Genomic DNA, 23715 nt, shown 5'->3' on the forward strand with positions numbered 1-23715 from the left:
CTGAACAAGCAGGCATAGCGGTTCTGCCAAACTAGAATGGCAGCAATCTGCAGATCGCTCTCTGCTTTGGGGTCTGGGTTACCTGCCTGACAAACATTTGCCACAGTGTTCAGGTTCAGGTTTGAGGCAAATAATCAAACACTCAAATATGCTGGCTAGTGAAAAATAAAAAATAGAAGCTTGGTATGGCAGGAAATCAGGGTAAAATGTGCATAGTCCGGAAAAAGATTTGGGCAGACTTGTCTGGCATCTCTACCTCATGGATCTGATCAAAAAGAAAAAACAAACAAAAGAAAGTCAATAGGCAGAATGCAGAAAAACAAGACATCAGAAAAACATCAGAAATGAATGTAAACAGAAGACCTTAAAATGGCAATTCTACTGTGTGTAAGTAAGTTCAAGGGTTTTGTCAGGTAGCTTGTTGCAGTATTTTTCTGCCTTGTTGCCATCTACCTTGCGGTAGCGGGCTGGACGTGGCCTGGGTAAGAGCGCCGTGTGCTGGTGGCTTGTCTCTGTCGGGCCAGGAAGGACTGACTAGAGCCTGTGTTAGCTAGCCTATCTTCGGCAGCCTTCTTCTGCAGAGACATGCCCTGGGAACAGATACAAAGAAATGATCTGAATTATTCCTGAAGTTCACTTCACGTAAATAAGCCAGAAAATCCACAGACTCACTAGCAGTGTATAAGTCAGAAAAAGAGACATAATAGCAACAATAGAATCAGCCACTGTTTATTCACAAACCTTAATGAACATAAAAGTTAACTATTGTCAATTTAACAACACACGATTGGTCAAACAAGTAAAAGATCATTCAAACATTTCCTGCTAAGCACAAACAAAAGCAAATGCTGCCCTCTAGTGGCTACAATCCCTTCACAGAATCTTTTGGTACTCAAGTAAAGATGCTAATAAATATGAAATGTCAATGTCACTTAAGACTTAGAATATCGCATGAAAACAATATATAAACTTTAAATAAAAGGACTAAGAAACACTGATCGTTTTCTGTATAATTAACAATGTTAAGCCAAGTCCACTTGGATTTTAAGCGTTATACTACTTTGATAGTTGTACATGAATGTATACTTTACTTCTCTAAACTCCCAGCTTTGTGTAAATGTGCAAAAATTTACAAAAGTACACAGTTCAAAACTGAGAATTACTAGCGGCTCATACCATATTGTACCAGGCTGACACGATGAGCTTCTCCTCGTAATCTCTCTGGCCTTTTGTCTTGTCCATCTCTTTCTGTTCGGAGGGAACACAGAACACAGAAAGGAAACAAAAACCAGGGCATTTGACGATGGATTATGTTTGTCGTATGCCCAAATATTGCTGTTGTACTTCCACATATTTTAATACCATTCCTCTTGGGGTCAGTATCTTTATCCGTATGGCGTCTGGGAAACCCTACTGGTACAAGCTGCCCCTATATTCTTGAGCAGAGAATCAAACTATGGATTACCTCCAGTGAGTGCAACATCCTCTCCTTCTCCTGCAGCTGGTTCTTCAGTGCCTGGACCTCTGGACCTGAACCCTGGCTCTGCTTGGGGTCCAGGGTTCGGATAACCTGAACACATTCATTCACATCGCGTTTGTTATCTTCTTGTTGATCCCCTCCGAGAGCAAATATTTCTCATTACAGTACACCCTGCAAAAGATTGCGTCACACTCACACTCTTGGCTTTCTCCAGGTATTTCTTATATCTCTCCTCCATCTGCTTCATATCTTCATCTTTCTTCTTCAAGGCATCTTCCAGCTCATCCACCCGTTGGGCTGAGAGAGCACAAGATAATATATTGTTTTGTCAAGGAAGAGAGGACTGAGGGTAGAGAGCGGATACATTCTCAACATCAAACAGGGCTCCAAACTCACAGCAGGCGCTATATTTAGGCTCCATTTCGTCAATGAAGGAATTTTTCTTCAGCAGGTCGTTGTTCAATTCTCTCAGGTTCTCCCTGATGAAGGATAAGAAGTAGAAGCATTACAACAACAAAAACAAAGTTTGATGTTATCTGACCCAGGAAACACATTTCTGGATCTGAAAGAAGACCACTTACATGTGCTCCTCATACGTCTTCTTCAGAATAAAAGACTGAAAAACACAAATGATTCTTTAACATACCAACTTAAGGATCAGATGAACAAAATCTTCAAACATTTAAAGATACTCTCTTGGATAAATGCAGGAATTTGTGTAAACTAATAATGTATTTTTCTGCTGGAAGGAAAAATGCAGATGAACAGGATGCAGGTCAAACAAGCCCTGACAGTAAAATGCAGAATCCTGGAGCACAGCTAAAAAAAGAAGTAACCCCTACTTGAGTGTAACAACTCAGTGTAACCAGGGCATAAAAAGGCTCTACTAACTGGTGGCTCCATTTATTTGCAAAGAAACAATGTAATACTGAGTTATTTTTATTCTATTCTCTAAAATTGTTTTATGAATACACTAATTTATTATATTCTGAGGTGTTTTTATCGCAACATAAACACACAAGTATGTCCTTTAATCACAATATTTAATACAGTGCATTTATGGAAGCATTACTTGTAAACGAAAGGTATATTATTGACCTCTCAGAACCCATCGTTGTGCCTGATATTTGACTGTACTTACATTTCCATTTAAAGGAGACATATTCTACCCTTTTTCCACAAGTTAACGCCGTTCTCAGGAACTTACATGAAATATCTGTGCCGGTCTCCAATGAAGCTGAAAGAGTTCTTATATTTCGGCAAATACTTCACTACTTACATCATCTGCTTTGGAACCCTGTTCTTGAAGCGACTTCTGCAGCTCCTCTACCCGACTCTGTTCTTCCATCAGGCGCTGATTGATTAGCCTACACACAAATTCATAAAAGACCAGTTTGACAAGATCACAGCCATGCATGGGAATAAAATGTCAACGTCACAGAGGCAGGATTCTGGCTTAAAGGTCATTGGATAAAAGGGCCGTATAAACAAGAAAATCTTTGTGGGGAAATAAATGATGGACCAATCCACATTCCAATACCAGGGGAAGACAATCTGCAAATGCAAGCGGCTGCATGGCTCTGGGTTCTTTGCTGACCTGTTCTCGGTCTCCAGTTCATTCTTCCTCCTGCTGGCGTCCTCCAGTAGACTCTGCAGCAGCGCGATCTTCTCATTGTCAGATCCCTCCTGTGCCAGCTTCAACATCTTGTTTTCGTGCTGAAGACGTATCAAATGTTCTCTGCAAAGAGCATGGTGGAAACACGAGTTAAGTTCTGATCGTATGTAGCTGAAATGATCAGCGCTGGTTGTTGTACGCGTGTAAACGCCAGCACCATAGATCACTAACAGGACCTCAATATATTATTATGGATTACCAGCATAATACAGTTTATTCTTCCCATATTGGCACAGATGCACTCTAGTTACACAGTATAATAATGAGACGTTTGCATAATTTGATTCAAGCAAATAGCTACTGGCTGCTGTAGTTCCTCTCAGCAGTTTGCTTTGGGGGTGAGAACGACGAGGGCTGTATTTACAACAGTGAAAAATATTATACTAATGTAATAACATTGTTATTGTCAGCAGGATTAATATGATCCTTGTCAAAGTACTGAGAAATATAGCATTCACTGAGCAGCGCTGTCTTCCTCGCTACAGCAATTTATTCTCTGTAACATAAGAGAAGAACAAAAACTAGAAAATCAAGCGCAGTGCGTTCATTACAAAGGTTTCGTACTCGTGATCCTAGGTGGAATCAAGATAATTTTGTCTTTTACCATATGTAATCGACCATTAGGAGTATATAATAATGCAGACTTTGCGGCTGGATGCCACCGTCAAGAAAACGCTTTGCCTCTCAATTCATCTGTTTGACTGAGGATGGAATTGGAACCGTTTTTTGATCAGTTTGAGCCTAGTTTGTCTCAGTCTGTTTTTTTACAGGGTGGGACAGCGGATTTCAGGGGGGGGGGGGTTGTTTACAAAATGTTTCCAAATGAACTCACAGCTGAGCTGCTGGAAGGCAATTGTTGGGTCAGGGAAGGTAAAGGAAAACATCAGAGGCGCTTCCTAAACCGTTCACTGAATACATGAGCACATCATCATTGACATTTTCTTATGATGGACACGTGATTCCTACGCAGAGAACATTTCCTGCTTCGTTTTACCAAAAAACAGAATATTTTACTTTATGTCTTTAAATATCCCTCAGGAAACATTGCCATGGAAACATCTTCCTTCCATTCTCAGAAGCTTGCAGGATATGACATCATATCAAGGCACAGCCGCTTTTTGCACCACGACTTCTGGAGAATGAATAACCCCTGGTGGGTTAACTCAAGTACCGGTAAGCTCTCAGAGGATTAGGTTTTAAAGGTAGATCCACATTTTTAGGCCTGGTCGGCGGCCAGGAGAAAACCCAGCCCCTTAGGAGATCAGCAGTGTGGCTGATGTAACTCATGGTTATTACTGACTTACTGTGTAGACACAGCTCTTTCTATGCCAAACTCATTTGCCTTAATGCGGCAGACAGAGCAAGAGCAGCAGGCTGGAAACCCCATATTGACTTTGAAACATCAGCATTATTTCAAAGCACCTCATAAATAAATGAGTGATATTATAACTATTGTTAAGTACATGATATATCGATTAGATGTTCTGATATTTGTAACCCACCAACAATACCCTCTCTTTTATATCCTAAAAATGAAAACTAAAATGAAGACAAAGCCATACCTTATCTCTGGTGTGGTAATCTCAGCAGCCAGCGAATCAGATCCATCATTGCTCACCAATGGCAGCAAACCTGAACCAAAGACAGAGCAGCTGCTTCAGGGTAAATCCATCTCAAGAAATACTGTATTTTTGCACAGAGAATTAAAGCCATTAGGTAATAGTTCATCTGACAGCTGGGCCGCTGTCCGACCCCCCCACCCGACCCCCAAACATTATATATAGGGGGAATACAATTGCAACACAAGGCGACTCATAAAATCTTTTTATCATTATTTCACCTGACGTAAGCTGCCCCTCCTGAGCTTGGACGCAATGTAGCTCCTCAATTGTCTCCTTCAGTGAGTCTCTTTCTGTCCGCATACGCTATACAGAGAGAGAGAGAGAGAGAGAGAGAGGGAGAGAGAGGGGGGGGGGGGGGGGGGGGGGGGCAGATGAGTAATGGACTTCAGTGTAAGTAGGGCATAACTACGACAGAGAAAATGACAGTGTTTAGACTTCATCTGCTGATCAAGTAGGGACGACTATTGCTCCAGTAAAGTTTCTGAACTAAACTCCAAACTTGCTCCTCTGACTTAATGAGATTTGCTTCATTGCCAAACAGAACAAAACAAATGCAGAGATATATCGATATAATAGTGTTGGGTCAGCCTTTTATCGGGAATCATAACATACAGTACTAAAGAAAACGTAGCGTACATACGTCTTTTTCTTTTTGCAGAGAGTCTACTTTCTCTTTCGCCCGTTTGTACTCAAATTCCATCTTGTCAGCCTTTTTAGACTCTTCTGATAGTCTGTTCTGCAGCTCAACCACCTGTGTAGACAACGGGCAGTTAATGAGCAGACGTGCATGTGCATGAGTGAGAATGACGAGACGGGATACACCGGCCTGGATCGGGATTACTGAAACATGAATGACTTAGTTTGGCACCTGTCTTTTGTACGTCTCCAGCTGGCTCTTAGCGGCATTTGCCTTTCGTAGCTCTTCTTCCAAACCGACGTTAGTTTGCATTAACACAGAGTTCTTCTCCTCCATGAGCTTATTCTGGAATACAGATGTGAACATACTTACCCTCTTTAACTTTAACATAGATCACATTCGATCAGCAAAGGCAGAGACTCGTAAAAGATGTATACCTGTCTCCTGAGAAGACCCATGTCCTCCAGTTTCTTCTTGTAGTGCTCCACTGCTCCCTCCAGCTTTGACACTCGGTCTGATGAATGTCTGGGAGAAAAACAAAAAGGTTCACTTTGTTTCAAACAAAAATAAAAAGCGGGGGAAGCTTAAAGACTATTTGCAAAACACAATTTAGTGGTTCACGAATCAGTTACTCGCTCTGTCCTCGCTTGCTTTTCTGAGCCTCGTCGGCTCCCAACAGGTCTTTGGAACAAAACTAACTTCCTTTCAAATGTCCAGTTTGTATATATTTTGCAAGCTGTGAATTCAAATGTACTTATTATTTTTACTTGATACATTTTAGGCTAAGATTCCTCACTTTACCTGAGGACATCCATCTCGTCTTTGAGAGACTGGGCTTCATCAGCCAGGGAAACAAGCTCCTCGTTTTGTGACTTTACATCTACGAGCTCCTTTTCAAGTTCTTCGCATCGGATTCGGTAGTCATCCTTTGCGGCCTCCAACCTAAGAAAAAATACGAGGCTGCAATCAGTTTTCACCTATAGATGTTATGACATCATTCTTTGACATGATACTTTCACCATCATGCTACTGGCAGCTTCACACCTGAAGGTTTCCTCCTGTAGTTGCTCTAGCTGTGTCTGTAACTGGAGGTGTCTGCGTCCAGCAGGGCTATTTATATCCTCTATGGAGTCAGACTGGTTAAGCCTCTCCATCAGGACTTGGTTTTCTGCTAACAAACTGCTCTTCTCCTCTTGTAGGGCTGCCACCTGCGGGAGGAATAATAGTAAACAAAAGGGGGGGACAAGGAATGGAAATGAAAGAGGAAGAAGGGGCAGACAGAAATTGTTCATAGTGAGATTACATAGGATCAGGTGAGAAAGGGAGAATAATAATTTTTGATAGTAGGAAATGTGAAAAATAGAGGATAAAAAAAACAAATGAAGGACAAAAAGGTTAGAAAGAGATGAAAATGATGTCAAAAGAGGAGAGGCAGAAAAAAACAAGTTGGAGAGTAGCAGACTGAAAAACTAAAATCATATAAGCAACCGAAATAAACATGCGTGTTTTCTTTACATTATTTAATCAATGGACTTACTGCAGTACCGTTTGGAGTAGCAAAGCAGGCACACACCAAACACACGTCAACAAGGCAAACCAGCACACTCCAACATCGCAAAGAGGGCGACATGTCGTTTGATGCTGCCGCCTCAGGGTAGGGTAGCAGAAGCTGCTTTTAGTGTGTCACGAAATGAACTACCAAATCCCCTCAGATAAAATAAACACACTTTCCATATCAATTCAAGCTATTATGTGTAAATGCTCTAACATACCCCAGAATTCCTTAACAGTTTTTGCCAGAATCAAGTCAAAGAAAGCTTTCAAAATAAATGTCACCAGGCTCTTCTTAATGTTTATTAACCAAAACTGGCCTAAATAGAAAACATGAAGGAAATAAATAGTGTCGAATATCTTTTGAAACACAGCAAATAACTTTGTTGCTAAAATAAATGAAACCACAAGGCAGCACTTTGGGTGCAACTTTCTTTCCTGCCTATTAATATTTCCACACAAATGCAAATGCAAACTTGCTCCAGTGTAAACTTCCTGGAAAGAGGCTGCACCACATCAAAGACAAAAGCTCAAATAGAGGTGGCGCCTGTATTCATACTCTACATCAGACTAGGGCATCCAAAAATAATGCTATTTATTGGCCAGAGGTGTTACCTCACTGTGGCGCCGCTGAACGAGCGTTGACTAGAATGCCATTTGTGAATTATTTTGTATTAATTACAAAAAGGAAAAAAAAAAAAAACTCAACAGTAATAGCATCATACAGAATATGTATAAAAAAAATGTAAAGGTATTTTTCCTCCTTGGCTCAAAACCCCAAGTGTCTCCTTTCATCATCGACTCCTATTTTACTCTGAAACCAGGAAACGTAGGTGAAGGTGCCACGCCCAGACAAAACGGCAGCCGAGGCTGGTGTCTCCCAAGAGAGCCACGTGTACATTATATGCACAAACTGTGCAAAAATGTGCAGACACACATGCACATATAATTAGGAGAAGGGAAAACTGGATTCCAAAGGCGATGCTGGTGCAAAGCAGACCGCAAAATAAAGTCCAGGACCTTTAGACACACCACACACCATAGATGGGAATAAAAACAGAAAGGAAATAAAGTTTGGAATTACCCTCTCTTCTAGCTCATTTAAGTCTAACCTCAGTCTATCACGCTCTTCTTGGAGACGGAGGGCCTTTAAAACAAGGCACACAATATTGAAATTGGCAGGAAATAAGGGGAGGAGAGCAGGTCACCACTTAAATTACAGACCTATTATTCTGCAACAACCTTCATTAGCAGAAAGTAAAAAACACCCAGAATGATTAACTGCTATGCTGGTATAAAGTGTTGTACTGTTTTTCAAACAGTTTCTTACTGTTGAGGAGAGAAAATAAGACAAACTGAGAAGGAAATAAGTAAGCATAAGAAAGATCCACAAGTAGCAGCTGGTTTAAGGACATGAAGCGTGTACGGAAATGTAATTATGAAGAGAGGGTTGCTTTAAGTCTAACCAAAAGATGGCTGTTAAAGTACGCAACCAAAAAAGTAGAGCAGCAAAAAACAGGAATAAAACATTTTTGGGTAGATATACCAACACTAAATATTTATACAATCGATTGTATGATATAAGTATATATATATGCAACATAATTAACTATTACCTACATTACTGCAAAATATATAGCTATAAAGAAAATGCATTAAGTATAGTATGTTTTATATTGTTTAGATAAAACATTTAAAAACACACATAACTTCAGAACACGGATCTAACACACCCACTGGTTTTATCAAGTCTTTTACGTGAGGCTATAAATAGCATTTAACATGGCGGTTATGTGTAAAACCCACCTGCATGTCGAGCTCGCGACACCTCTGGGAGATCTCATCCTTGGTCGCTAAAGCATCATTCAGCTCCTCCGCCGTCTTCTTGAGCTGAACACAGGAGGACACAACGAATAAGCACCTGCAGACTTGATCACACTTCCAAATTATTTATTGATCTGCTTGGATGAGTAAGACACTCCTCACTATGTGTGATTTACAGCGATACAATAAAAAACATGCCTGTTGACGATAACGAAAGGCATTAACAGGCACCACGGTGAGCTTCTCTACAGCCTCCATACCTGTCTGTCTAGATCCTCATACGACTCGTTTCCTCCCGTCACCGGAGACTCTTTACTCATCAGCTGCAGAAATGCAGAAACATCTGTAAACGTCAAGCATCTGTCCACGGGATTACAGTCGATCCCGCAAACGTGGAACCCCAATTCCACCTTCAACCCTCTTAGTCTTAGGAATCCGCATCTCACCAACCCCATGCTGTTTTCATTCTTAACTGATCATTATCGGCATTTCATTTTATATAGAGGTCTGCATAGAATTGGGTTTCACCTCTTGGATGGCTGCCATGACAACATGTTGCACAGACTCCTCCATCGCCATGATGCTCTGGATGTATTCTAGAAACAGGATAAACTATGTGATAAATTCCAAGTGTCTGATTCAGCTGCTCACAGAACGCTGTGTTCCGGTAACAAATGGCACAGCGCAGCGACACACACACGCGCACCTTGTTTGTGGTCACAGCGGACAGCACAGCCCAGTATAAGCTGCAGCATCCTCCCAAGTTCCGCTGTATCTGAATGTTCCCCTATGAGGTTTACGTCCGGTAATGTGAAGTCGTTGATGTGCTGGCCGAGGACCTAGACAGGAAACAAATCTCGCATTTAATTAAGACGAAAACTGGACTCGCCGGATTGTGTTAGAAGGCTGGAGAAAGAAAGCAGTTACACATCAAGTTACTATTTCAAAATGTAAACAGCAGATTCTTTTTACCTCTTGATAATAGTCGAGGATGCCTTTAAGAATTTTCTTTAAGTTGCTGATCTGAAAATAGAGAGAACTTTGTGAAGGAATCTGAAACGTCAATACGGCAAACATGCCGCAGTTGAAATACGACAGGCAAATGACTAAAAGACAAAGTTATGAATTACTTATCTGCCCTCATCCAAAATGAACAAAATGTTGACAATATTAAAATAAAATGACTGACGGAAATAAACCTAAAACATTATTAGCTACTAAGGAAACAAAGAGCTGATACCAACCTTTAACCTCCAGTTGTCTCCAACCTCTGGCTTGATTCTATTGATCCAAGCATCATTGAAATACGCTGCATCTCTACAAAATTCAGAAGAGCCACAGAATAAGGATTTAAAAAGTGTCACGATAATTTAAAGAACATTTTGTATTTTTTCAAACGGATGACGAATACGAATGAGTTTTGTCATTGACCAACTCCGAGGATAAAACGCACATCTTCTGTAGCGCTTGGGCCATGGTGATACCGCTTGTCAAGTCCTCTGCCGTCTTGCACGGCGCCACCACTCCAAACGTCTGGATCTAAACAAACAAACAAACACAATTTGAGCAATGGTTGTAGTGCAAGACATTTTAATGAAGGGAAAAAAACATGATGACAATATTACTTTTCTTGCAACATTTGACATTTAATGCAACAAAGAAATCATATTGATTGAATAAATAACTTCACATTTCTCTATAAACCTGCATGTTGCTGGTGTTTCCCCTCAGTAGTACGCTGAAGGCCAGAGTACAAAAAACTACATCAGTGCTCAGTGCTTCAGATTTATTTTATTCCTATCTTGGCATGCCTTTGTTCTCTTTCTATCCTTAATATTCAACATGGGAGTCTATGCTGCCCAGACAGATATTAATATATTTCAGTCTGTACACCTGCAGAGAGAAAAAAACGAGGAAAACTTTCAGTGGAAACGTTGGAATTCTGACAAGGATGTAATCCCTCATGAATAATTTAATTGCAGCTCTCAACTCCTCAGTCAGATGTTTGCCAAGAGTGGACAGTATCAAAAAAGAGATTAAAATCTCGAGAGACTGACTATAAACTACTGACAGCATGAACCCTTCATCGCTGATGTGAGGAAACGGACCCCAAAGGACGTTTGACTGGGTGCCCGGAAAAAAGGGAATTATTTATTATTAAAAACGCCACAAGTTTATTTTGATTGCGGTGCATGAACCGTTCTGCTCAGAACTACAAGGTTTAAACAGTTAAAAACAACATTCACCCTTTCATTTTATTTAATGCAATGAGCTGTGTTTTGTGAACACTTCAATGTGCAAAAACATTTCTCGTACATTTTCCTCTCGTTTCAGTTAGCAACTTATTATTACACGCTGCTTTTTAAACTTCCTGGATTGGGGCTGCACGTTTAATCAAAACACCATACACTCATTCTGGTTCCCACATCACGGGTGTGACTACTTTTGCTGTGGTCAGAGATTGAACAACACAAATGCCCCATTATAGGGCAGAATAAAAGCGCACATGCCCCCACCTTGAACAGGCTGTGTTAAAGGGGCTTATGTGCGTGATTTAAAAACAAGCTTCTTGTCTTCCGAGGAATTTTAGGATTTGGATTTCACAAGATTTGCTTGTGTCCTATAATCTTGCCAGGTTACCATAGAGACAGTCTGCTGTTATCACTTTATCTATAGCAATCGTATGTAAGGATACATAACATAGATAATAACATTTTAAGACTTACATTGTCAGTTTTATCATCAGTATTGTTCACTATAAATCATACGTGCTTCAATTTACAAGAAAATAACATAAATATACAATATCACCATTTAAAACGCAGGACCAAGCACAGAAAGTCAACTCAAGTATACAAAAAAGAAATCCAGACCAGTTTATAGAAATAATTGGGAGGGGAGGCTGTCAAATAAAAGCACACACAAACACAACATAATTATGGTTGGGAGATACCAAAGTTGTACAAAACGTATTAAATATGTAATACCAAGCTCGTATACAACAATGATACAAGATAGCAGTTCTGACATCACATTAAAAAAGCAAAGCAAAGCGGGCAGACAAAATACCAACGATGGTTGACAGTCACATATGAGGTCGATGTCAACAATGAAATAACCAGTGCTGATTCCAGCTGATTCCAGCTGATTCCAGAGAAAATAGTCCTGCAACTGTGTCTATCACACAACAACATTGCAGCAAAAACAGTATTATATACCGGTAGGTATCTGCAATGAACACATGTGTGGAATAAACGGTACTCGGTACATCTAGGTTGATGCAAAGATACCCAAGACCTAAGGCTACAGAGACGAACCAAAGCTACAACCCTCAAAGACAACTGGCAGATTCCCTCAGAGATATTAACTTGACGAAGGACCGCATCGGAAAATCAGCCTCAAATTACAGTTGAATGAAAAACAACAAGCAGTTGCTCATTAAAATAACATTTTGCTTCTGTTTGATCAGTTACTGAATAAAGGATACGCATCTGCAAGGATGTGTATCCTGGTGTGAATCCCCAAACTGTAGCAACGACGACCGAGTTCATGTCCGGTTCAGCTCCAGTGAACTCAACGTAACAGATATTTTTCCGTATTTGCAGCATTTTTCTGCGTTTTGTGTACGAGCACTTGCCAGATTCTGCTGATGAAGACGCTACCTTATCTCGCTTGTGTCTGATCCATTCGGTCATGTGTTCTCTTAACCCATCTCACGCTCGCCCTGATCAGCCGTCATAGTACAGACACATATGACAGAGCTACAGCAATTAATTCCAGAACATGTGATGACACGCAGTGCATGCTTTGTCAAGGATTGAATTAAATTATACAGTAGCTCGTGTAGCTGCAGCTACGGTGAGAGCAGTCAAAACCATTACAATACTAGAGGCACTACAAAAGGTGTGGTTTTAAAACAACAGCATCACAAGTTATCATTTTGTCATTACAGACAAATTCACAAACCACCAAATAAAAGGGAAAAAGTTGAACCTGCAGAAACACATTCATAATTAACACGGGCATGGTTGACATTTTCATTTTTCAATTTTCAGTGCCTCATGTATGCTACAAAAGTAGAGTAATGGACAAATCATTAAAAATAAAAGTAGTTATTACTGATCAAATAAAAGATCAGTTAATAACTTGTCAATATAACAATGATCAACTTGGCCTTCTTATTGAAGAGACCAAAATCACACTTTCCCAGACATCTCTAATGCAATCTTATTTTAGTGGCAGTCTAAGCAGCGTGTGTATTATGCTGGCCTAATCGTTACCGGTTTTACATTAGAGTTAATAAACATTCGACTCTTCTCTATACAAAAAAAGTAAACATGAACCACAGGTGCAATGCGACCCCAACATAGGCTGCCTTATTATATACATTTTACATAAAATAACGGTATCAACAACCATACAAGTCGGAGAACTGACGAATAGCTAACGTGAATGTGACAGAACCGGGAGGGGAAAGCGGGGACAACAAGGACAAGGCCAACATCAGCTGTTCCACCCCGTTCCATATGACAGCACCATTGGTGAAGTTCAGCTAGTTACACACCTGAGCTCAAAATGTTAGAGGCCAAAATCACAGCCTGGGCGTGATCGAAAGCTCCGCTGTGCAGCGCTAGCACGCAACGCATCAGCGGCAAACAGCTGGCCCGCAGACACGTAGCCACGGCGAGCCACTGTCACTTCCCTCTAGCTAGCTAACGCGCTAGCGCTAGCCTAGCATCCTAGCTAGCTTTGCCGGCGCCGGATAATTGTCTGTTCCGAGAAAAACGAGCCAGAAACTTTTATTTTAAATCACATACCCATGTCAAGAGGCTTCCACATAGCTCCATTCGATCCAAAGACTCCGGCGTGGTCATCTTGACGTGCCGTAAAGTGACAGCGAACAGCGCCTGAAGTTATCGGCGGGCTTCGGGTCCTCCGCAGCGCCCACTCTTTCTGGGTGTCTCTCGCTGGAGGGTGCGTTGCCTCACCACTCCGGAGTCGCGCCGGAGGGGCGGAGTCTCCATCATTTTTTTTTGTTGTCAACATCGAAGGTATGTTGTATTATATATATATTCTCTTTTGCAGCAAGGCGATAAAAAGACACGAGTAGAAATATTTTTCTGCAGGACTACATTAACCCGCCAGCCGAGTCCCCTTTTATAACACATTCATAATTAGTTTAAATGTCATATATTGTGACATTTCAATTACAGTTTCAATTTAAATTCTCCTTGACTGGTGCATTATTTAAAATAAAATACAATTTAATGTATATAATTTGTCAGGTAAACATCAGAACAAACAACAGAAATTCTGACTCAGATTGCATCAAAGCCCTGAGTCAGTTTCCCCTGCAGGTTAAGACTCTCACCTAACCTGTTCTGAGGTGAAGAACAACGGAGGCATTTATAACCCAGCTCATTTTACAGATGAAGAACTGAAGAAGACCCTGGTCACTCAAGGTTTTGAAACGGGATGAGGCAGCTTTACAGCAAGTAGTCCCAAAAAAAAACAAAAGGACTCAGGAACTGGAGCCTCTTCTTCACCATCAAGTCTCCTCAAGAATTTTGAATTCATCTCAATGAGAACATTTCTAAAAGGTATTTATTTGCCCTTTGCAAAATATTTACACAAAAATACAACTGAATCACAGAATAAGAATTACCGTAACCCAATTGTCAGCTTCATACATGGATTCATTTTCAGCTTTGAAAAAGACACCATTGTTCACCAAATCACAGCAACCTTTAGCGGGACAACATAAACCTTGAGATAATTTAACACTTGAATATTGAGTGCATATTTGCCTTATTTTCCAAACTAAGGGACTACATCTTGCTTTATTTTGTTGATTAAAATCTGCCTTTAGAGAAGCCGCTGTTGTAGTGGTCTGATTCTCGTGTTTCTGTGGAGGAAAGGAGCAAAGTTTGGACAATGCTGGCAGTGAAACGATCCAGTGATTTTCACACGAGCATGGAAATCTGCATTTTTTAAATTTGAGTACAAGTGATGTTTTACCAACAAGCAGGATGTCACAGCTACAGATGATAGTACCACAAATTTGTCGGACATATCAACTTTAAATGCTTATAATCAAGACATTACCACAACATTAGAACTGTATATGAAATTATATGAAGCATTCCTCCATTATGGTAATATGCACGTTAAAAAAAATGAACGTTTAGCAATAGATTAGCTAGAAGTGTCCGTAAAGTGCTTGAATGATCCATAAAAATCACTCTCTGGCTCAAGGAAAACATTTAACACGTCGCATTGCTTCACTCCCAGAGCTCAGTGTTTTACCAACCTCTCTCGAGTGATCAACTTCCCAGGTTTCATTGCAAACCTCAATGAAAGAACATGAACTATTGAACCAATTGTCATTTTTCAGCTTTTGCATTCCTGGCAAACCCTACATGAGAAGGCGGAGGCCTCCGTCATCGGTGAACACTTAGCTGTTTAGTCTCTGTGTAACTACCTCTCTGTACATGATAGAGATGTACACAAAGAGGAGCAGGATTACAAAGAAATCGTCCAAGAATCCAAGGAGACCGAAAAGCGCCTCAGGGAGGATGTCGAGCGGCAAGGCCAGGTAAGTGACTGCACCGACCAGACAGAGAAGAATCCGAATTCTGAACATCCAGAAGAGGCCACCCACGGAAAACATCTCCCGGAAGGCGTGGCGAAGCAGAGTCGGCACGTCTCTTAGCCTGTCCATCAACTGAGGATACAGAGTGAAAAAAGTATGAGAAAACGTGTTGCTAATGTGCAACTGCTGCAGCCTTCATGTAACTCACGGATCTCGGCTGGCCTGAGAACCTGCGGTTGTAATCGTTAACGTCCGTTAATATCAGCTGAGGTTCTGCCTCGCCATCCTGGACCCTCTGAGGAGTGGCGTTCCCATGGAATAGTGGGAAGAGCAAGGTGACCTGCGGAGAAAAAAACAAAAAAAAAAAACTGTACTTCATCACATCATCATTGTTCTCAAGAAAATCTGTATAGAAATAAGTGGGACGACGAGGACTTCCATTACTCTCATTGACACACAGCATCATTCATACTTGACAGAATAAAACCACTCACTCAAAACTGAGTGGTAGAAAGTACAGTGGAAGAAAAGTCCCACGATGCTTTGTGAACAGAGACACGGTAAACGGAAGATCGCTCTCGCACATCTTTGCAAGTAGCAAAGCAAAAATGTATAGGAATACCTGATCAATGTAGATGTAAACTAATATGTAACTGGATTGTTGTAAAACACACTTTACCAATTACCAAACATTACCAATAACATGGTTTTACAAACTATTTTTATTTAGTTTTGCACTAAAATATCTGTAAAATGTATTTCTTGCATGCAGTTTGTGTAATTTTCACCTATGCTTTGTTCTGTCATGTAAATGAGGTCATCTTAGTCACTCGTTGATGATGATAGCAGCAGCGGGCTTGTATAGAATAGAACTCTAATTTCTTTGTGTTTTCATGGGACTCCTGAACAAACAAAATCTAATCTGATTTCCAACAGAAAATAAATCTGCAGCCAAACAAACCGTTGTCGGAGTGACCACCTGACTGGTGTTGTTGAAAACAAGGGAGGGGGCGTGGCAAATGTGATTGATTATTGGATATTTATCTGCCATTTTTTTAAAAAGCATTTCATATCTCAAAAGATCTGTCTCAAAGGAGAGTCTTTTGAGTTTTTCACATCTTTATGGAAGGATTAGATGAGGGGTGTTCATTCAAAACAAACCTCTAGAAGCTATCCAGACCTTTAAAAACCCTCTATTTTAGAAATACTAGAAGGAAAGAAGTTTAAAGATATGAATATTTCCTATGAAACATTTTACATTGAATATTTATAACATGTCTCACCATTTGTCTGCAAATAGGGCAGTTAATAGCACCCAGCCAGGTGCCATATCTCCAGTAAGCTATGATGCAGGAGCCTATGTAGAAGACAGACAGCACATTGCTACGGAAATGCAGCAGGAATACACAACAATGAATAATAACTACCCAATTAAACTATTGGTAATGTCATTATTTACAACTATCTTCATTCTGATTCCAGTGTGTTATCTAAAAAATAAGCCATGTCAGTACATTCCTAGAGACTTTAGCAGAGCAAAGTCAATGTCTCATGAATGCGCAGTGTGGAATCTGGACAACGGCCCTACCACAGAAAAGATGTCCGCAATTAGTTTCCACAGGCAGAACAGCCTGCTGCAGACACACAGGACACGACATGTCTGTGTAGAACTGTGGCCTGGGCTCCCCCAGAGAACTTTCATCCTGACAAAATGAAGTCAAACACATTTATGAACGTTCACGTCACTCTAATATAACATTTCTGAAATGCATGTCTTCACTAAAAAAAACAACAACATAAAATCAAATATATTCTTATAAACATGAAGGATACCTCCTAACAATTATATTATATATGTTGATGACACTTTGCAGCTCAACTGTTTTTGTTTTTTTTACTCCTCTCTGGCTTCTTGCCAGATTTCTATGTCTAATTGATTGATTAAAGATGCAGATTTGATGGATTTTGTTGGGTTTTTTTATGCTTTATTTGTCAGAAATATGGTCAGAAAGGTTTGAGTTGCATTTTCCAGCATACCTGCTCCGTCTGGAGCTGTTGTCTGACAGCTCGTACGTGCTCCTGATTCTCGGGATGAATGTTCTGCTCCTCTTGTCTGCAAGTCCAAGACAAAAATGTTGGCGTCGTATCATTCCTCGGCGGAAACACAGCACAAAGCTACACGAGACTTTGATTCTGAACACGATATTTAGCACATGATTTCAAAGGAGGCTGTGAACCAGTACAGCAGTCTGTCCACGGAACCATATTCACAAACATGGAACCACAATAACAAGAGAACAATGAAGATGAACCAGCTGCTTACCTGCAGAGAACAATGAGGACGCCTGCTAAGAAGGAGATCGTGAGGACCACGACAAATAACACCTGGTTGCTGACACCCTCAATGAGGGCGTCCTCGTCTTGAATCAGATAGTCCCCATATTGATTGTCCTCCATCACCCAGACTCATCGCCTACAAAACTAGAAAACAGAGGGTGTGGGGGGGGGGGGGGGGGGAGAGAGAATTTTATTTTTACAGGCTGAAGTGCGTATATAAACGTCTTTATTTCTAAGCTGCGTGTTTTTTAAAAATAGCCTGAATCATCAGGCTCCTGCTGCAACAACTACATTTATAACACTGTTTTGATAACGTTCTATCTACAAACATGTTGAATAAGCACATTTAAAATATAGAAATTAATGAGAACACATGAGGATGTTGTTCCGACTTTTTCTTTCTTTCCTAATGACAGAAGGAAGCGACGTCTGCCTTAATCTTGCTGTCTCTCTCCTTGTAGCTAACTGTTAGCTAAGTTAAGCGTGGGCGTAGAGAGTTAAATGATATTAAATACTGCGAGTTCTCGGCTGCTGAGCGATTCCAAACTTAGAAAACCAGCGTCTTGTATGGTATCAAATAATTATTAAAAATTATCAATGACAACGGGGATTCTGAAACTGAAACAATATAAAGTAGGCTAACACCGTTCGTCTCCCACCTAAATGCATTACAACGCGTTGCGAATATAACCGAGATAATAAAGTCAACATGACCCATTAGCTACGTAGCAGTAAATATTAGTACACGAACGGAATGGCGAAATGGCTTCACCCACCACCAACAGAGAACTCCAGTCTGATGTGACAACTGTCATGAGTCTTCCGGCATTTTACTTTGTGGCAATGGGGGTTTAATAAAGATTGGCCACTAGATGGCAACAAACTGAAACAGGGGATGGGAAGTGACGCGGCGTTCTCCTATAATTTCTTCTTCTTTTTCTAAAAAAACAAACAAACTTTATTAACAAAAGCAGGCATGACACAATAACCAAAAACATGAAATTGTAACAATCAGCTCTTTAGAGTAGACGAAGCACATTTTGTTATTTTATTAAAACAGAATATACAAACAGTGTACGCACAACAAGTCTTCTTCGTCTTCTTCTTCTTCTTCTTCGGTTGATAACCAGTTCATGGAAGCCTTACCTCCATCTAGTGCGCTGGAGTGCGGGACAGCAATAAAACCAAGTGGGCGTTTTTCTCCAAAACAAACCAATCAAAGCAATAGTCTCCACAGAAACACACCTCTTCCTGTTTGCAATTTGTAATAGCTAGCTAGCTAGCTATATTAGCTAACTTAACTTCACCACAGCATCTTTTTCTCGAGGCAACATGCCTCGGTTTGCGCAGCTAGTGATGGGGCCGGCGGGGAGCGGAAAGGTAAATTACAAATCATTCAGCCATGCGTCCAGAAATATATTGACAAGCTGTTGAGCTAAAGCGCGAATCTATAGCATCTATCTATCTATAGGCACATTTCCGTTGTATGTGCTAATCTTTTGATATTTATATTCCATTTCAGAGCACCTACTGTGCCACCATGATCCAGCATTCGGAATCCATTAACCGCTCATTTCAAGTGGTCAACCTGGACCCGGCAGCTGAGCACTTTGACTATCCTGTCATGGCAGGTGAATAAATCGTGTTCATCTCTCAATATCAAAGCGTGCGACTCAAAACAGATGGGTTACAAAATGAGCAGATGCAAGAATAAATATTATTACATGTTTATAATGAGTTAGGATCGAATTGAAAACAGTTCTGTGATCTGGTTTACTTAAAACGAATGGATTCTCTATTTTAAAAAAACAGTACATATTATTGAAGCACCATATTTGTCTTATGATGGCTGTGACTGCTAAGCGTGCTTATATAATTGTTACTGTATTTTTTTATTATTATTTTTTCAGCTTTTCTGTGAGAGACAAGTGCTCTGAATCTCATGCTAATCCCTTATTAAGTGTTCTTTTTTTCTTATTTTGCACAACCCCTATGTTTCTATGTCCTCCCCAGACATCCGTGAGCTCATCCAGGTGGATGACGTGATGGAGGACCATTCCCTTAGATTTGGCCCTAATGGGGGCCTGGTTTTCTGCATGGAGTACTTTGCAAACAACTTTAACTGGCTGGAGGAAAGTCTCGGTCACGTGGAGGACGACTACATCCTGTTTGACTGCCCAGGTAAGTGGGCAGAGGTGTGCTGAAGCTGCCTCTCTCTAATCTGGCCTCCTTTTAGAGTGCGTTTCATTACATCATTTTAGTTTCAGAGCTCTGCTTCCTAACATTAATTGGACAAGTGACATGTTTTTGCAGGCCAGATTGAACTCTACACACATCTCCCTGTGATGAGGCAGCTGGTGGATCAGCTCCAGCAATGGGAGTTCCGGGTGTGCGGAGTCTTTTTAGTGGACTCCCAGTTCATGGTGGAGTCTTTTAAGGTAACAGTTGAACCTGCCCGCCTTTTGAATTTGCTTTATTGAGTACCCTTTATTTCTGAACACGCCAAAGACCTTTAGTATCATTATTTTAAATGGTTTTATTAGTGAGCATTTTGTCATGTGAATCCTTTTCCCCTCTCTCTCACTGCAGTTCCTCTCAGGAGTCATGGCTGCCATGAGTGCCATGGTGATATTGGAAATCCCTCACGTTAATATTATGACAAAAATGGACCTTCTTGGTCCCAAAGCCAAGAAGGAAATTGAAAAGTAAGTTTCTTTATAAGAACAGTGCAGCAGTGTTGTGTGTGTGTGTGTGTGCGCTCATTTCATATCAAATCTGCAGCAAATTACGCCCAAAAGAACAAACCCTTCCAAACAAAGGAAGAGTTATAGAGACTAAAAGTTCAGGTGGCTCCACTTTCAGATTTTAAAACCTAAGCATATAGAAGTTGGAAAGTTATCAATTTTTTTTCATTCTTGAAGCTCATAAATTAAACCCTTTTTTTTTTTAATCACAACTATTGTTCTTTGTTTGTTTGGATTTTCACAAGGTACCTCGACCCAGATATGTACTCGATGATGGAAGATAGCTCGGATGCCATCAGAAGCCCAAAGTTCAAGAAACTGACTCAAGCCATTTGTAATGTGGTAAGTGAAGCCTTTAATTTGATGCTGCGTTTTGGATTGAATTAAGTCACTGTGACTAATCTTCTATCTGTCTGTCCAGATTGACGACTACAGTATGGTGAGATTCCTCGCTTTTGACCGTACAGATGAGGAAGGCATTAACATAGTGCTACAAAACATTGACTTCTCTATACAGTATGGTGAGGACCTGGAGTTCAAGGAACCAAAGGTGAGCGAAGAAACAAACATAAATTCAACCCATTAATAAAATATATGATAAAAGTAAGTCATAAAGTAATTTGTTATCCACTTTTTTTGCGCAGGAGTTTGAAGAAGAGCCTTCTAATCTAAATTATGATGAGATTTTTCAAGACAAAGCAGACACCTGAGGATTAATGTGAGAACCAGGATTCACCACATCAATATTGATGGAGACTCTAAAACAGTAAATGACTCTGAAGATCATTTATTCTTCTGATAAGAGTGCTCAGATATCTTTTTGTAAGTGTTCCAGTATTTTAAGACAATGTTGAACTTGAAAGAGTTGTTATATCTATATATTTTTTAAATAAAATATTACACGACTTGAATGCCTTTTTATGGATAAAATGGGTGTGCTGGCGCCACCTTGTGGCAGCTGCGCTGTATAGCATTTAGCTACTTCCTGTGAGGCAGAAGGGTGGGACAGGCGGAAGCGAGGATTGGAGGTGCGATCAGATCCGTCTCTAGTCAATTGGACTGATATCAATCGATCATCATGCCGGTGAGTAAATCCAACATGGTCGTTTAAAACCAGACACTTAAACCGTTGTATTTGAAGCAAAAAAAATAACTAATTAAACTTCGTGCGGGGATGAAGGCCGCCGAGTTAAAGTTAGCTGTGATGACGTTAGCATTTTTGGCTAGGTGCTTGCTCGCAATTTAGAGGTTTAATGACGGCATTCCAAACGATTAATTTCGCTGTTGTTGCGCAATAATCTCCATGTTCTGGTTTTATGACCTATAAGATGTATTTGGTGTTGAGCTGTCGTAGCGTTACAATAAACGCGGCCGCAGCAGAAGTGTCGACGATGCTACATGAGAGGTTTAGCTAGCTGCTAGCAACATGACAGCGTCTCGTTCTCTGCTGAAGGCGTATCACTCGAGCCTGACGTCCGAAGGCAGGATGGTGGGGAACATGGCGTTGCTCCCCATCAAGACCCAGTTCAAGGGGCCGGCCAGAGGAGACGGTGAGTCTGTGAGGTCGTTTCGATTACCGCCCAACAAGAGGCGAGCGTCGCTGCGTTTCCATGTTTCATTTCCCCCCAGAAATGTATTTCCCATCTCATGATTGCAACGCAGGATTTATTCTTCCGTTCCGGATACATTTATGCCTCCTTGATAATTCACTGCAAAAGAGTGATTGTCCTTTCCTCCGTTCAGGCATCGAGTCAGACATCATTGACGAGGCCATCTACTATTTTAAGGCCAATGTTTTCTTTAAGAACTATGAGATCAAGGTAAAGCACGCATTGATTATCACACGTAATGTACATTTAATAAATATAAGGCACACATTGAGCCGGTGGGAACGCGTCTGTGTGTTTTCTCTTCTTTGATCTCTTGGTCTGTGTATTTTTTCCTCTTCACAAGCTCAGACTTGTTTCTTCTCGTTCCCCTCAGCAATGTGTAGCTGCTCAGGATCTGAACTATGCAAACCTCAACTGTGTACATCTGGCTAGAATCGTACTAAATGCAATATTTACGCTTCACATGAAAAGAAAAGGGAGGATTCCGAAGCATCAGCCGGTAACGTGCTTTTATCCCCCTCCCAGAATGAAGCCGACAGGACACTCATCTATACCACACTCTACATTTCGGAATGTCTAAAGAAACTTCAGAAGGTAATTTGCGTATTTACACCGACTTGTAAAGTAGCAGTGGATTCCACAGGGGCCAATGAGATGTGAGGATGTGAACTTTGTTACTTTGTCCCACAGAGAACATAAATTATACTCGGATGTACATTCAAATAGGTTTGCATATTAAAGAGGCGCTCTAACCCATTGTATCTGCTAATCTTTTTCTCCTACAGTGTGGCTCCAGAGGCCAGGGAGAGAAGGAAATGTACACTCTGGGCATCACTAACTTCCCCATTCCTGGAGAGCCTGGATTCCCTCTTAATGCTATGTACCTCAAACCTACAAATAAGCAGGAGGAAGGTAAAGAACCGGCAGCAGGAACTCGTCTAATTCCCCTGTTGTGTTCACGTACAGCGATACTTGCTCAACGTGGGTCTGGATATGTAGCCATCCCTTCAGATATATTATTCTAGCTGAAAACACACAGCATCTGTTAGCTCCTCAGTGGATCAGAGCCGCCGTGTTCTCTAGCAGGGTTCAAAGTGCAACTTTTTTTCTCACATTATTGCTGAAGCTGTTCTTTAATTCTTCAGAGACCATGCGGGCGTACCTCCAGCAGATCCGCCAGGAGACTGGTTTAAGGCTGTGCGACCGCGTCTTTGATCCCCAGACAGACAAACCCAGCAAGGTGAGTCCACCATCGAGCTGCAAAGAGCGCCTCACGGCAGGTAATCGGCGTCATCAGTCAGCCCGAGGTTGTTCGGATTGTCTTGTGAAACAAGAGGCTTTTTTTTATTTTTTAGGACAGTTTACTGACAAATGTCTTTTTTCCAGTGGTGGACCTGTTTCGTCAAGAGGCAGTTCATGAACAAAAGTCTTTCTGCTCCCGGACTGTGAACACCTCGACCCAGATTCTGTTCCACACCTGCAAGATGGACGACTGGATTTTTTTCTTGGGCTGGGATGTGCATTTGTGTTGCTCAGATGATTTTATACTCTTTCAATTAAAGGAATATGTTGTCTCTGGATGTTGACCAACTTGAGTTGGTGCTTAATTCAATAAAGCTGTCATGGACTTTGTGGGGTTCATT

The 23715-nt window shown here is 40.9% G+C and overlaps 4 protein-coding genes across 4 annotated transcripts; 2 read left to right on the plus strand and 2 right to left on the minus strand.

Annotated features, from left to right (window-relative positions):
* Positions 1–224: 224 nt before the first annotated feature.
* Positions 225–13663, minus strand: hook3 (hook microtubule-tethering protein 3). Its single transcript, XM_068752790.1, has 25 exons — positions 13607–13663; positions 10243–10328; positions 10034–10106; positions 9762–9812; positions 9496–9628; positions 9318–9385; positions 9050–9112; positions 8772–8855; positions 8050–8112; positions 6459–6622; positions 6216–6356; positions 5852–5939; positions 5646–5759; positions 5418–5528; positions 4996–5080; positions 4718–4787; positions 3078–3218; positions 2760–2847; positions 2062–2096; positions 1877–1959; positions 1677–1777; positions 1466–1570; positions 1177–1248; positions 454–590; positions 225–265 (listed from the first exon to the last, which is right to left on the minus strand). The coding sequence occupies exons 1-25, from the start codon at positions 13661–13663 to the stop codon at positions 253–255; spliced, it is 2226 nt and encodes a 741-aa protein (XP_068608891.1). The 3' UTR covers positions 225–252.
* A 712-nt stretch (positions 13664–14375) lies between these two features.
* rnf170 (ring finger protein 170) lies at positions 14376–18544 on the minus strand. The gene is made up of 7 exons (XM_068752946.1): positions 18495–18544; positions 17705–17862; positions 17419–17494; positions 16970–17084; positions 16665–16738; positions 15590–15721; positions 14376–15513 (listed from the first exon to the last, which is right to left on the minus strand). Exons 2-7 carry the CDS (start codon positions 17836–17838, stop codon positions 15244–15246), a joined length of 801 nt encoding a protein of 266 aa, XP_068609047.1. The 5' UTR covers positions 17839–17862; positions 18495–18544; the 3' UTR covers positions 14376–15243.
* A 413-nt stretch (positions 18545–18957) lies between these two features.
* gpn3 (GPN-loop GTPase 3) lies at positions 18958–21362 on the plus strand. Its single transcript, XM_068752948.1, has 8 exons — positions 18958–19098; positions 19241–19349; positions 19732–19899; positions 20032–20156; positions 20308–20423; positions 20708–20804; positions 20884–21012; positions 21107–21362. Exons 1-8 carry the CDS (start codon positions 19051–19053, stop codon positions 21170–21172), a joined length of 858 nt encoding a protein of 285 aa, XP_068609049.1. The 5' UTR covers positions 18958–19050; the 3' UTR covers positions 21173–21362.
* A 71-nt stretch (positions 21363–21433) lies between these two features.
* On the plus strand, positions 21434–23700 carry arpc3 (actin related protein 2/3 complex, subunit 3). Its single transcript, XM_068752489.1, has 7 exons — positions 21434–21546; positions 21916–22012; positions 22206–22282; positions 22598–22666; positions 22858–22984; positions 23218–23312; positions 23459–23700. Exons 1-7 carry the CDS (start codon positions 21541–21543, stop codon positions 23519–23521), a joined length of 534 nt encoding a protein of 177 aa, XP_068608590.1. The 5' UTR covers positions 21434–21540; the 3' UTR covers positions 23522–23700.
* The last annotated feature ends 15 nt before the right edge of the window (positions 23701–23715 follow it).

Source organism: Brachionichthys hirsutus, chromosome 19, assembly GCF_040956055.1.
Source record: "Brachionichthys hirsutus isolate HB-005 chromosome 19, CSIRO-AGI_Bhir_v1, whole genome shotgun sequence".
Classification (NCBI taxonomy): Eukaryota; Metazoa; Chordata; class Actinopteri; order Lophiiformes; family Brachionichthyidae; genus Brachionichthys; species Brachionichthys hirsutus.